This window comes from Melopsittacus undulatus, chromosome 6, assembly GCF_012275295.1.
Source record: "Melopsittacus undulatus isolate bMelUnd1 chromosome 6, bMelUnd1.mat.Z, whole genome shotgun sequence".
Lineage (NCBI taxonomy): Eukaryota > Metazoa > Chordata > Aves > Psittaciformes > Psittaculidae > Melopsittacus > Melopsittacus undulatus.
In genome coordinates, this window is record NC_047532.1 from 18,694,820 (window position 1) to 18,707,544 (window position 12,725).

The 12,725-nt window shown below is 48.2% G+C and overlaps 1 protein-coding gene across 5 annotated transcripts in view; it reads left to right on the forward strand.

The window, feature by feature from the left end:
* Positions 1-12,725, forward strand: part of PIK3R3 (phosphoinositide-3-kinase regulatory subunit 3) — a 78,643-nt gene that overhangs the window by 37,924 nt on the left and 27,994 nt on the right. For 3 of the 5 annotated variants that reach the window (XM_031050709.2, XM_031050710.2, XM_005151096.4), the window contains exon 1: positions 8,251-8,851. The exons of the other annotated variants lie outside the window; for them this stretch is intronic. In XM_031050709.2, the coding sequence (XP_030906569.2) occupies positions 8,746-8,851 (106 nt within the window). In that variant the 5' untranslated portion in view covers positions 8,251-8,745. Of the gene's footprint in view, positions 1-8,250; positions 8,852-12,725 lie in introns of those variants that run through there. 5 annotated transcript variants of the gene reach the window in all.

Here is a 12,725-nt window from a genome sequence, read left to right on the forward strand (position 1 = left end):
AGGGTTTACACTTCGGTCTCTACCAACCCACACATTGTGAGAGAGACCCAGCTACCTTTTTACCCAAAAAACTTTGTCCTCAATAAAATCTGATGAAGTTGCAAGATTTGTCTGATCCTTGAGGAACAGAACTGCCGGACATCTGGAAATCCTGGACTCGAGCACCGTGCCGGCACAGCTTAGCCCTAAGGCACATGTTTAGACAGACCAATGCTCCCAGGAGGAAGGAGACCAGCCGCACAAGTGCTGCACAGTCCCTCTGTGCACAGGCAGTAAAGCTGATGCCTTCCAGATGCTCTGGATTTGTTGCATGTTTGGAGGACATCTGTGCAGGATAGGCACTGGCTGGCTCAGGCTTCCAGCAAATAGCCAAAGAATTTACCAGGTGTGCTGGGAAGATGAACTCCATGCCATGATGGCTGATCTGTCGGCATGTACCCACCGACAGCTATGCTACTGCAGCCAGGACTTACTAAGTCCTGTGAAATGGTGATAAAATCTCTTCTGGTGGTGCAAAGTAGAATGGTGGTTTACAGGTATGAGGGAGGTGTCTTCCTGCATGTTTCTAGAGCATGCCTAGGACTCCACAAGGCAAGCATGGCAGCAGAGACACAGCCTGAGTAGTCCCATCTGTCCTCCAGGGAATCCATGTTCTCTTGTGAACCCAGCATTATTCAACAGAATGCCCCCTTCGGGTTTGGAAATCTTCATGAGGGAAAGAATCTCAATGCAAAGGACAGACAAAACAGGTCTTGAAGCTGATGTGCAAGTTGGCTTTGCTCAAGCCCTCCCTGCCCATCACCTTGGCTGGACAAGGAAGGTATCACGTTCACGTGCTGGTTTTTAAACTATTACCCTACACAGTGCTGTTTGTTTTATTTCCCTGCTTAGTGTTCAGAGGCTGTTCTTCTCGTGCTTATTTACTGTAAAGCAAAGAAAGCCAGGGAAAATTATCTCCAAAGCAAATAGAGCCATGTTTCCATTTGGGAAAACTTAGAGGGAAAGTGCGTGTAGCTAAGCAACAATGCATGATGGTAAATGGGTCTTTTTCCAAGGCATGAATTGCATGTGGATAACTGCTAGGAAAACAACCCCTGCCAACGTGCTGCCGACGTTTGAATTTTTGGCCTAGGTGATTAATGAGAAATGAGATGGACTTTTCAATACCCCTAAGAGCATCCTGGCTTGTTATGGAGTTTTTTTTTCCCACTGTCCATCTCCACCCAAAACCTTGGGTGGGAGTTTCTTACTGTGGCTGAGCAGAGCTCTGAGTAAGGACGCCTTTGCATCTGGACCTGAAAAGCAATGGGTCGGTTCCACTGCATCCCAGAGAAAGAGACAGGGATAAGGGACTCAGCCATGAGAAACTTCCTTCTGTTTAGGGCTAGAGTAAAGCTAGCATTCACTCATGCACTAGCACCAAAGCTTGATCTCAACCTGTCCCTAAGCAGCACATAGGACAGCTTCACTCACTTCTCCCTGGGAAACTAGATAATCTCTCTGGGGAGAGTGTTTTCTTGCTGTGGGGTAACGTGTTACGGATGTATCAGGGTATTAATGCTAAGATAACACTAGCTATGGGATGGTAAAAGTTTGAGAGCCAGGAATGGGAGAGTTTGCTGAAGGCGACATTTGGTTGCGGGGATAGAGACCATTGTCATGTAGCCACGTCATCATGGGTGACAATGCCTGGCTCAAGCCATGGGTGAAGGGTTAGGAAACCCTTCAGTTTTGCATCCTTGGGCAGGAAAACTATTGTGTTGGGGGTTATTGTCTCATAATAACAACAAATCTACAGAGTTCAAGCTTTGCATTTGCAAAACTAACCACTCATCTGGGCTTTCCCAGAGCTACTCCTACCAGGAATGGTGCCACCTTCAAACCAGTGCTGGCAATTCATCCTGAAGGTCAGCAAGTGGGATGGCAGCAAAGCAGGGATGAGACCTCGCTTTTCCTAGACATTCTGTTGATTTCCTCTTCCTGCCACTTGCATCACTGGCTGTGATCAAAGCATACACTGCCATGGTTATTAAAAAGAATGAGTTATTGCACAAAGGTATTGGGATTATTTCTTTCCTCCATGAATAAAGTTCTGCAGTTCCTCTTAAAATTAGACCTGAGGAATTTACAGAGTGGTTACTGTACATTCCTTGGGTAAAAAAATATAAAATCTGAGCAAGTAGTTCCAGTGCATTAAAGCAATGAATAGAGGAAGTGAAAAATATTTTAGATTCCTGCAGAGTGTTATATTACAAAAATGCCCTGGTTCAGGACATTAGAACTGGAGGGTGGCTTTTTGCTCTCTTTTCCCCCCTGCTCTAATTTCTCTGAACTTGTTACAAGTCTCCTTCCATTTTGCTCACCATTTCCAAGCTACTAAGTAGAGAGAGGCCTGGAACGATGACAGAGATGCGAAGTGCACAAAGGGACTGGAGTGTGGTCCGATAATTCTGTAATTGGAGCTGCTTGAGGCGAAGTTTTTTTCAAGGCATTGTAAATGGGGATCGCTGAAACCCTTAACAGTCGGTCTGTCAGGCTGCTTCTTTAATGGATTGCTCTGTTTAACTCTCTCTCTCTGTCACTGGCAAGATGACAAGAGAAATTAGTGTACTGGAAAATATAAGGTAACTGGCAGCGCCCCAGCCCAGTTCCACAGCCCCGCAGACCCCGGGGTGCCACAGCACCGGAGCCTGGCTCACCGGCTGCTCTGCTGCTCCATGGAGGAGGAGGGGAGCTTGGAGCCTCCTGCCCTTCCTAGGGGTAGGAAAACCTGCAAAAAATACCCTGTGGCTCTGGGATGTCATAGTGAAGGGTATGTAGGGAGGAGGGGTCTCCCTATGGCTGCAGGTTGGGACTGGGGAGAGCACCTAAGTATCCTCACAAGGTCAAGTTGCAAACCTTTAATCAGCTGCAAACTGGCTTTGTCTCTGCCTTTACACCATAGATATGCTTGGTTTTCAGGGCTATAGGTCGATGTCAGTCTTTTGGGGGTGTTGAGTGTACAGTGGGAGCACTCACCCTTAGAGAAGATGCTCCCAGGGTGCTCGTGAGCACATGTGAGTGCAAACATTTGCTGCTTCGGAGATCGGGGATGCTCTGACACCTCCATTGTTCACAGCCAGCCTTTGAAATTTGGCAGCGATGATGCCCTGAGGCTAGAGATGTACCTTTCGTTTTTCCCATGAAATTCCATTCTGGTTTGGCTGAGTTATTAAAAAAAAAAAAAAAAGAAAGAAAAGAAAAGAGAGAAGTTTGAAAATCGCCATTTCCCTTCTGCTGCCTGCATTCCTCAGGAAAACTTTGGCAGCCTGTCAAAACAATAACTGAACGTGAACTTTCTAAAGAGCTGGCCTGGTGCTGTCTGCCAAAGCAGCAACTCAGCCCAGCTCAGTGCAGTATGTCCTTTCCCTCACCCCCCCCGGGTGCCCACCCATCCCTGGGCACCCTTCAGCACAGACGTGTGACCCCCCAAACACCAGTGGGTTGGCACATGCTGCCTGGCTTCAAAAGCCACACACATCTCCTCTTGGCTTTCCACTTCCAGCCCCAACCATTACTCCTGCAGTTCTGGGGGCAAAAACCTCTGGAGCAGTGAGGAAAGGCCAGTCCAAACCTTGCTGAGGAATACCTCAGGTCCAGCTGCAATAACCTCAGCTGTAGACATTTATCTAAATGATCTTTTTCTTTTCTTAATGCTGTTTCCTATGTTAAAAGAATGCTGTTTACAATGCAAAGCCAAGTGCTTTTAAGTTAGGAAATGCCTAATGTATGATTCCTCACAAACTCAACTACTGTGTGCATGCTTTGTGCTACGACCTTTACGTGAGCCCCTGCTTCACCTCTTGCCTTGTCGTGCAGACACGGAAGGGACCAGGGCACAAGCTGATCTGACAGCTGTAAATAAGACACTTCCTAACACTGAAGTGTTTCATTTGAATGTTTTTGCAGACCGCATATTATTCTTTAATACAGGTTTTTAATGCAATGTATAATTTTCAAACCAAAGCACCCGACTCGGGCACACTAGCCAGTTTTTCCTCACCACAGAAATGCAGCCGCATCTGGGGTGGAGCAAGGAGACTGCTTTGCTGCCTCTTAGCACATAAAATGAATCTAAAGCAGAGAGGAGGAAGCACAGTCCTGGTTAAAAACACATTACATTCCATATGAAGGTGCAGGAGGGTGTGGGGAGGGAAACCACTGCTACTTCACCCCCGCAAGGGTTAATACTCTTAATCTGGTGGCAAATGCTTTGCCGTCTCTGGGTATTTTCAGGGATCAGATTGTACAGTTCAAAGGGGAAGATGGTGCTTGCACTGTCCCCATGCTGCTAGCACTACATTGGTTCTGGTAGAACCTCTGCTTTTCCCACCACCTCTTCCTCTGCAAGCAAGCCCCAGGTTTAGCTTGCAGTGCCCTGAGACCCCAGTGCAGTGTCTGAGCCAAAGCAGCCAACCCTCCTGCCCTCCCTTGTCACCTCGACACCAGGAGGTGAGAAACACGCAGGAGTAATCCATTAACTAAACCAAACTGCCATGACTGGTTGATCTCATGCTGTTACTTGCAAGATGCAGCTGCCCCCATGGGAAGCTGGCCACCAATTACAACAGATACCCCACAAATCCCAGTGTCTGTCCAGCACAAGGCTAGTAATTTCATATTGTATTTACTGCTGGCCAGGGAGTCGTCCAACAGGAACACAGCTCTGCCTTCTACAAGCTCTCCTCCAGCAGGCCCTGAGCTTGTGCTAAAGGTGAAGCCAATTGCTTGGATCTCTGGAGTGGCCAGGATTCTCCATCCTGCCCCAAAAGTCCCTCATCATTTTAGCGTGTTTGGCTGGCAGTGCTGTGGACTCGGCCCCCCTCCCTCCTCCACCCCTCCAACTATAAAAGCCTGTTGTGGCCTACATTCAGCTGTCGGATATCACATTATCATGGCTCGGCAAAGAGGAAACCAAGCAGTTTGGCACAAATGGCTTTTCTGTGTTCAGGCTGCTCCAGCGCGGGTCCGCTCGGCTCCTCCTGAAGCACATGGAAGCGCTCAAAACTTCAATATTTAATCTTCCCTTGAAATGCAAATTGTCAGATCCAAGGAAATGAAAGCAAGCAAATGCATGGCCATCGACGCAGGGATGTCAGGGAGGCAGCAGACGCTGTGCTCGCTTCTTGCCTGTCAAACATACTGTGGGCCACCAGGACCCTCTCTTGAGCACTGTGGCCCCTGCTCAAGTGTTATTATTATCACCATTCAGTGTTTGAATGTGGCTTTTCCCAGTTTGGGGTGATCTAGTGCCTGGCCAAACCTTGAGCATCTGTTCTCCAAGGGCACTGCCATGATTCTGGATGCTTAGATTTTGCACCCATAAAGGAGGGATGCATGGGCAGAGGGGGTTTTGTAGTGTGGAAGCGCCTCCCTCTCCCCTCTCAGAACACAGCCACTCGCCCCTATTGCAAGGCAGGCACTGTAGCAAGAAAGGGAGCACCCCATGTGTGCATGCTGGGAGCCAAGTAATCCTGGATATATTATAAGCAGAGTTTTGAGAAATAAAAACACATTAATATTCTGTTCTCTCAAGGCATTATCCTACTGTTTACCATTACACACAATCCTTTGCCTTAAATTGCATCTTTGATTAAAGCAGCAATGAGAGAAACCAGCACTAATAACAAAATGTATTCTGCTTTAAATCACTAAAGTGAAAACATCAATAAGCTGTAACCATCAGTGCCGCCATGAAAATGAAGGCAACCACCATGGGAAACAGCAAGGATGAAATCCACTTTGCCAGCATAAAAGCCAAGTAATTAGGTCTTATGTGGGTGGAACTTATAATGAGGTGCAGGAAGGGGGAAAATGAATTTCAACCCAAGCCTGCATCTTCCTTCCCCCTGCCAGAGCTGCTGATCTAAGTCTGGGGGCTCTGCAGTAGGGTCAGCAGGGTCCACAGTAACTGCAAAGCAGTGTTGGCACCTCCACCTCTACCTGTACCCACCACCCAACCCTTGTGGGCTGCAGAGCAGCCCTGCCACACACACCATCAGTGTTTTGTACCCACGGAACCAACTTAGATTTTGATGGGGGAGAGGGGTGTGCTTCCAAGAGCACATCTTGCTTGGAGCAAACTCAAGCAGATATGTTGTATCAGGCCAAGACACTTATTTTAACAATGAAAATAGAAAAAAGGACACTGATCTGGTTATTGTGGATTCATCAGTCTGTGGATGGGGATATAAAACGAATTTATACCCAGTGAGCTATCTGAATCAAAGCCCTGTGCTCCTCTGCAGCTGTCCATCCCTTGAGGAACTCTGTTACTGGAGCAGTGCTGCTCCCAATTGCTTGCCATGAAAGTTGTGAAACATCAGCAACCTTCAGATCCTCTTCCCACATACTCTTACTTTGGGTAGAGTCTTTCAGTTACTCAGTGTTGCAGTCACCCTCCGGTTCACTGAAGCTAGGAGTACACTTTCAGTACACTGTCTACTCAGTGCTAAAGCAGGAGAAATTATTCATAGCTTACTCTTCCATGCTTTTAAAGTGCAAATAAAGCGGGCAACTTCAGTGCTGAGTTTTCTAACATTCCCTGACATCTCCACAGCAGATCAAGGTGCTCGCCTGCCCTTGTGCCTGCGACACTGGCTGGAAGTCTCCAGAAAGGGCTTTTCCTGAATTTCTCAACAGCTGTCATTTTGCTTTCTTTAAAGATGCTTTCCCGTGCTAAGACCACGGCTGACTGCCGAGCTGGCTGCAGTTTTGCCTCCCGCCGGTGCTTGTGGGCTGTGGCCTGTAGCTGCTATTGGGATGTGGCTAGTAAGCAGCTTGAGGTTCAGTTTTGGGTTTGTTTGCAGCTCAAATTTACCCCAAAGCTTGTCAGAAGCTGCCACACGCTTTGGTGCCTTTCCCTCTGCTTTTATTTTCCCCTTGATTATATCTCTAGAATGAGCATTCAGTTTCCAGAGGGTCACACTCTAGTTAGTGGACGGTTATGATGCCGTCACTGTTATGGGGGACGCCAGGGACCTGCACAAGCAAGGCAGGGAGGACAGCCCGTGTGTCTGTAGCAGCTGCGGGCGGTGCAGTAAGGTCTGCCCACCTAAGTCTCAGCCGGACACGGGGACTCTACCTGCAGATGGCCTGCTGGGCCTGGGCCGCGGCCCTCTCCCACAGGCCCCAAAGCGGGGCCGGCTTTGGTTGGGGGTTAGCAGGAAGGCCCGGAGCTGCGGAGCACCAGCCGGGGGGGGGCACCCCTCGTCGCTATGGGCAGGGAACATCTCCCCATGGGTCCGGTTGTGACGGGGGCTTTAGGCCGAGCCCGGCGCTGCTTGGCCGGGACGCGGTACCGGGGCACCCGCGCACCCCCTCAGCCCCACGCCCCTTCTCCGCCTCAGGGCTCGCCTTCCTTTGTCCCGCTTAGTAACTGCGGCTCCCAGCCAATCGGCATCGAGCCGGCCGGCCTTGCCGCCAGCTGATTGGGTGGGCTGTCCGGAGCCCTCTGCCAATCCTGGAGCTCACTGCTCCCTCAGACAAAGACGGCAGCTCTGGCAACTGGGCTCGGCTCCCCCCTCCCGCGGCAGCGGCCCCTTGGCGACAGGCCAGCCGAGGGACCTACCACCTCCCCTGCGCTCCTCAGAAGGGGGGAGGAGGAGGGCTAGGAAAAAGCGGCGCGAGAAGCGGCCGCAGTGGAGAACGGGAGCTGGGTAAAAGTTAGTAAAGCTGGGAAATAAGATTGGGTTTTTATGCCATGTTTTCTTTTGTGGGCATGTCACGCAGGCGGGAAGAGGGGTGAGGTATTTTGCCCACCCCCTCCTCTGGCTTTGTGGAAGCGCCCGCTCACACACTCACGCACACCCCCCCCCCCCCAACCCCGTTGTTCTGGAAGGGGTTAAAAAGCCGGCGCGAAGCCCCGCCCCCGCGGCGCCGGGTTGGGGGCGTGGCCTCGTCCTCGGCAAGAGGCGGTTGGCGACGGTTGGGCCCCTCAGAGCCTCTTAAAATGAAGCCTAGCGGGGCCGGCCGCACCGCACCGAGCCCGGCGCTGCCGCCCTCCGCACCCGCCCGGGGCTGCGGCTCCCGCTTGCGCCGCGTCGGGCCCACGGCTGGGCACGGCGGGACACGCCGCGGGCTGCGCGCCCAGCGCTGAGCCCACCGGACCCGACCCAACCCGACCCGCACCGAGCGGCCCCCAGCGCCGCCCGCTCCGCTCGGGCTCTACGCCCGCCGTTATTGTTGCCCGCCGCCCGCTCCTTTCTCTTCCTCCTCAGCCGGCGGACTGAATATATGCAGGGGCTGAATCGCCCCTTTTTACTCTCTTCTTCACATCTCCCACCCCCTCCGCCTCGCCCGCGGCTTTTGTGAGGGGGTTTTGTTTTGCTTTCAGCCCGGTGTTTTAAAAAAGACCCCTAATATGGCGATTTTTAGAGAGGTTTCAGGAAAGTGGCTTTTCTGTGGAAAGGTGTCTTTTTAAACAAAAAGCGCTCTTTCTACGTATATTTTTATATACATGTATGTTCGTATATATAACTACCTATCTTAGTTCTTGCAGGGCAGCTGAGGTGGCTTGTGTGGTAGGGTTTTTTAATTAAGTTTAATTTAGCGATTTTTTAATTTTTTTTCCCCTAAAAGTATCATCTTAGAGCGGGGTGGATTCTTTCCGGCTTTTTTTCCTCCCCTTTTTTTCCCCTCCCTCTCCATTAAAAGCCGATAGAGCCAACCTCTTATTTGTAAACCTGCCGGGACTCGGCTGTCGCGATGTACAACACGGTGTGGGATATGGACCGCGATGACCCGGACTGGAGGGAAGTGATGATGCCCTATTCCACTGAGCTGATCTTTTACATTGAGATGGACCCTCCAGGTAGGGAGCTGGAGCCTGCGTGCCTGCCCCGGCACCCTTCGCAGTGGGGTCGGGGCTGCTTTTCATTCCTGCCTTCCCTCCCCTGCCCGTCCTGCCTCCTCCCTGCAGACTTTTCCCGTTTGAGGAAGAAAGGGGGGAATCTGCAGAAGGGAAGGGAAAAATACAAATAATCTGTAGTTAAACTTTGCATAAACTTTCCAGGGACTTGAACCGCAATCTCCCGGGTGAAAGTATTTTAATATTGGTTTTGGGTTTTTTTGGGGGGGGAGGTGGGAGGATAACTGCGATTTATGGTGCATTTTGGGATGTGGATAGAGGCAGGAGGAGGGGAGCTGCTCTCTGCCCCTCTCCCGAGTCTCTTTTATTTTTTTAAGCCTTTATTGAAAACCGTATATTTCGGCTGTATTCGCTGCTCGAGAAGCGGTTTTATTAGCCTCTTCACCTGTGTGCCTTTATGCGCCTGTAACACTTTGATGGTAGTGATTTACCTACCTCCATTCAGTTCCAGTTTAATCGCTTTTGCAGTCTCTGAGCTCCCTTTCTCACCAGCTCTCTTCCAGCATTGACAGATGAGGTGTGTGTTGTTGCTGGGTCTTGGTGCTGGGGGAGTAAGACCTGGGAACAGGCTGGAATCCGTCCCTGGAGGCACTGTTACTTTGATAATGCTTAATAACCTTGTTCAAAAGGGTTTAATACAACTTTTTATTTATTTAATGAATTGCCAGGGCTGAAAATGTAGAAATGTGTTTGCCTAAAGTTTTCAGATGGGACAAAGTTTCTTTTTTGCCTGAAGAGAGAGGGGGAAGGCTTACGAGAAGAAGAGGTTGAGTCTTTGGTAATAAATTAAAGCAGAAATGGATACTGATGAAACCATATCTCTACCTGTAAGAGTCTAGCAGCGTGAGAGCAGTAAGAGAATTGAAGGGCCTTTATGTTCTCTGGTCTCTGATCTGCACAGCCAAGAAGCTACAGTAAAATATGCACTCAAAATCATAGCTGGCAGAGAAATTGATAGCAAATAATTACTTCTAAGTGATATCTTCTGCATGGCATGTACTGCTAGACTTTCAAAATGCACTTTTCAATCTGTGCTTGAATCGTGGCTCATATCTCCAAGTGTGGTTTAGTCCCTTTGTTTCAGTGCAGTGAGTTCTTTTTTCTCCTCTCTGTAGGTATGTGGTACTTTAATTAAAAGAGGAGGAGGTGATCATCCTGAGATTTTTGGATCTCAAGGACCTGTACTCACTTCCCTTGGTAACTGACGCTTCAAAAATTGGACAGATCTCTCAGAGACACAATACTGGCCACTACACTAAATTCTTGCATAGCTGATGCTACCTATTTTTAGATGTTATTCCTGAAAGCATGAAGTTCAGTGAAATCTGTTTGCTTCTGTGAATTTCAGAGGATAGCTTTCCTGTAAATGCTTTTAACTATTCAGGAGATTAGTATTTGTATTCGCTTGTATCAAGTGAACAAAACCCCAAGCTCCATTGTAGGTGACTTCAAACAATTGGTGTGGGGGGTTTATTAGAAAAACTAAAGCCTCTTGAATGGCTCAGTGCAAGGAGGCTGCTAAAAGGGCTGGCCTGACTGAACTGGTCAGTAAACAACTTTTTGGTATTTCTGCAGGAATTCGGACATGCAGCCTGACTAAGTTTACATTAAGAAGCAGCATTTCTGTCATTAATGATGGCAATATTTCCATCATTGGAGCCCTGTCGTCAGGGATCAGGGCTCTGCACAGTCCAAGCACCAGTTATCAAAAGGGCTTAATATTACATGCTGGTCTCTGAAGTGCTCACTAACTTTATCTTTCATATTTTTCAACTGGAAAAGCCAAAGTTGGTAATGATGCATGAGGTGAATTTCATGTGTATGTCCTGATTTTGTAGAACTATAACTTTTAAATTGCAGGGGAAAAGAGGGAGAGTGTGGCAGAGGTGGCCTGCTTCTAACTCATCTAGAGGTGGTGGGGTAGGAAAGCGTTTTCTTGTCTGGGATGATAGGTCATCCCTAAGGGGAGTATGGAGGAATTTATTTGGAACGCTTAAACGCTCGGTATGCCTTGGGATAGAGTCACTGCGTTTGCACCCGGTAACAACCACAACTCCATTTGGCCTGCTTCCAACAAAAATTTGTGAAGGTTTTCAGTGTAGCATTCCCCTGCGCTGTGTCTGGAGTTCCTGAGCAGCTGAATGGTGCCAATATGTTTTCTCAGCAGCGCACAAACTAACAATAGACAGTGAGTCCCCGCTGCCAAAGGAGGCAGCGCGCTCTTTTGTTCACGGAACTTGCGTGAGGAGATCCCTGGTTGGGCTTTATGCTGCAGTGCTGGGCATGGACTGATACTGGGAGCCAAGTGGCTCAAATCACGCATGACTGTTGGTGATTACATTTTAGTGCATCTAAACTTGAGGCAGAAGACAAAAGCAAGGTGAACATAATGCGTGGTGTCACCCATAACCTCTAAGTCAAGGATGGGGATACTGTTTCTTGTTAAGGGCCAGCAGCTCTTTAATTTATCTTGGCAGGCTGTCTCGATACCCACCTTAGCGTGGCCCAATAATAATGCAGAAATAAAACCCTGTGATGGCAGGCAGCCTGCAGCACAGCCATAGCTTCTGTCAGGCTTCAGTGCACCTGCACCAGCTTATCAGTGTGCTCGTGTTTTTTATCCAGGATTGTAGGTGCAAATGGATGTTCAGAGCAGGTCCTGAAACCTCTCTGCTAGAAAGCTTGCTCAGAAGTTCAAAAGTAGTAATGAAGTCGATGCCTTGCTCACGTATGAGTTTTCTCTAACTTTAGCAGAGGCAGGCAACAAGGGATTGATAGCTTTTAATCCATCCTAAACATAGGAGTGGGACAGTTTTCCTAAACAGAGCAGTGGAACTAGGGATTCAGTTCTGACAGCCTTGGAAAGCATGCCTTAGAGCAGTACAACTAATAACAGGAGCAACAGCAGTGACAAACAGCGGGGTGACTCCTGTTACCTAATGCTGTTTTCTTCTGCTTGCATGTATAAATGCATAATAAAATGTATCACTGGCATAAGGTAGGATCTATATGTGGCAAATATACTAGTTGCAACTCTTTAACTTTTCATCTAAAGACAAAACTGGAACCATCAGTTACATATTACTAACATAGTAGCTTCTAAACTTTATAACCAGGATTAATTTAGAGTATTATGGCCATAGCAGCATCATATGGTGGTTCTGGCATTAGGAAACTAGCTGTCAGGGTTCACATGCATGTTTGTTCCTGCTGTGGGTCTTGCTGTCTGAAAAGACAAGGAAAGAGGTTACTGGATTGAATTTAGTTTTTATTTAACAACATCCGTTCCGGTCTGAAAAAAAAGTTGTTACTGCCAGAAGTTAAGTTTTTGAATGGAGGATGTGGAATTGACTGCAAAAGTTACTAGAGCACCAAAAGCATTACTACCTTTGTGTTTCCTCCCTTCTAATTAATAGGGCTAAGTAATGTCTTTCCCTCTGCAGATGTGTGATATAGTATCCGTTGTGCTGATGATAAAATGTGTAATCACTGAATACATTTTGTCACAGTTGGATGAAAATCAGTAAGAGTGTTCCGCTGGGATTTGAGATACAGATGTCAGCAAAGATATTTGGCTCAACTGCAGTTTAGAGGTTACTTTCATTGTGTGGGTTATGAAGAAAACCACAAGTTTTAGAAGTAGGTTTACTAGTGCAGAATGGGCTCTCTCTATGGGAAGATAATAGAGTAAGTGTTTGTCCTAAAGCTATATGAAAGATACCTTGTTGGAGCTTGTTAGGCCCAAATATGATCAACCACATTTATTACTTGGTCCAGCCATCTTTTTCAAGAGCACTGCTCTTCCTTGCCTTGTGCT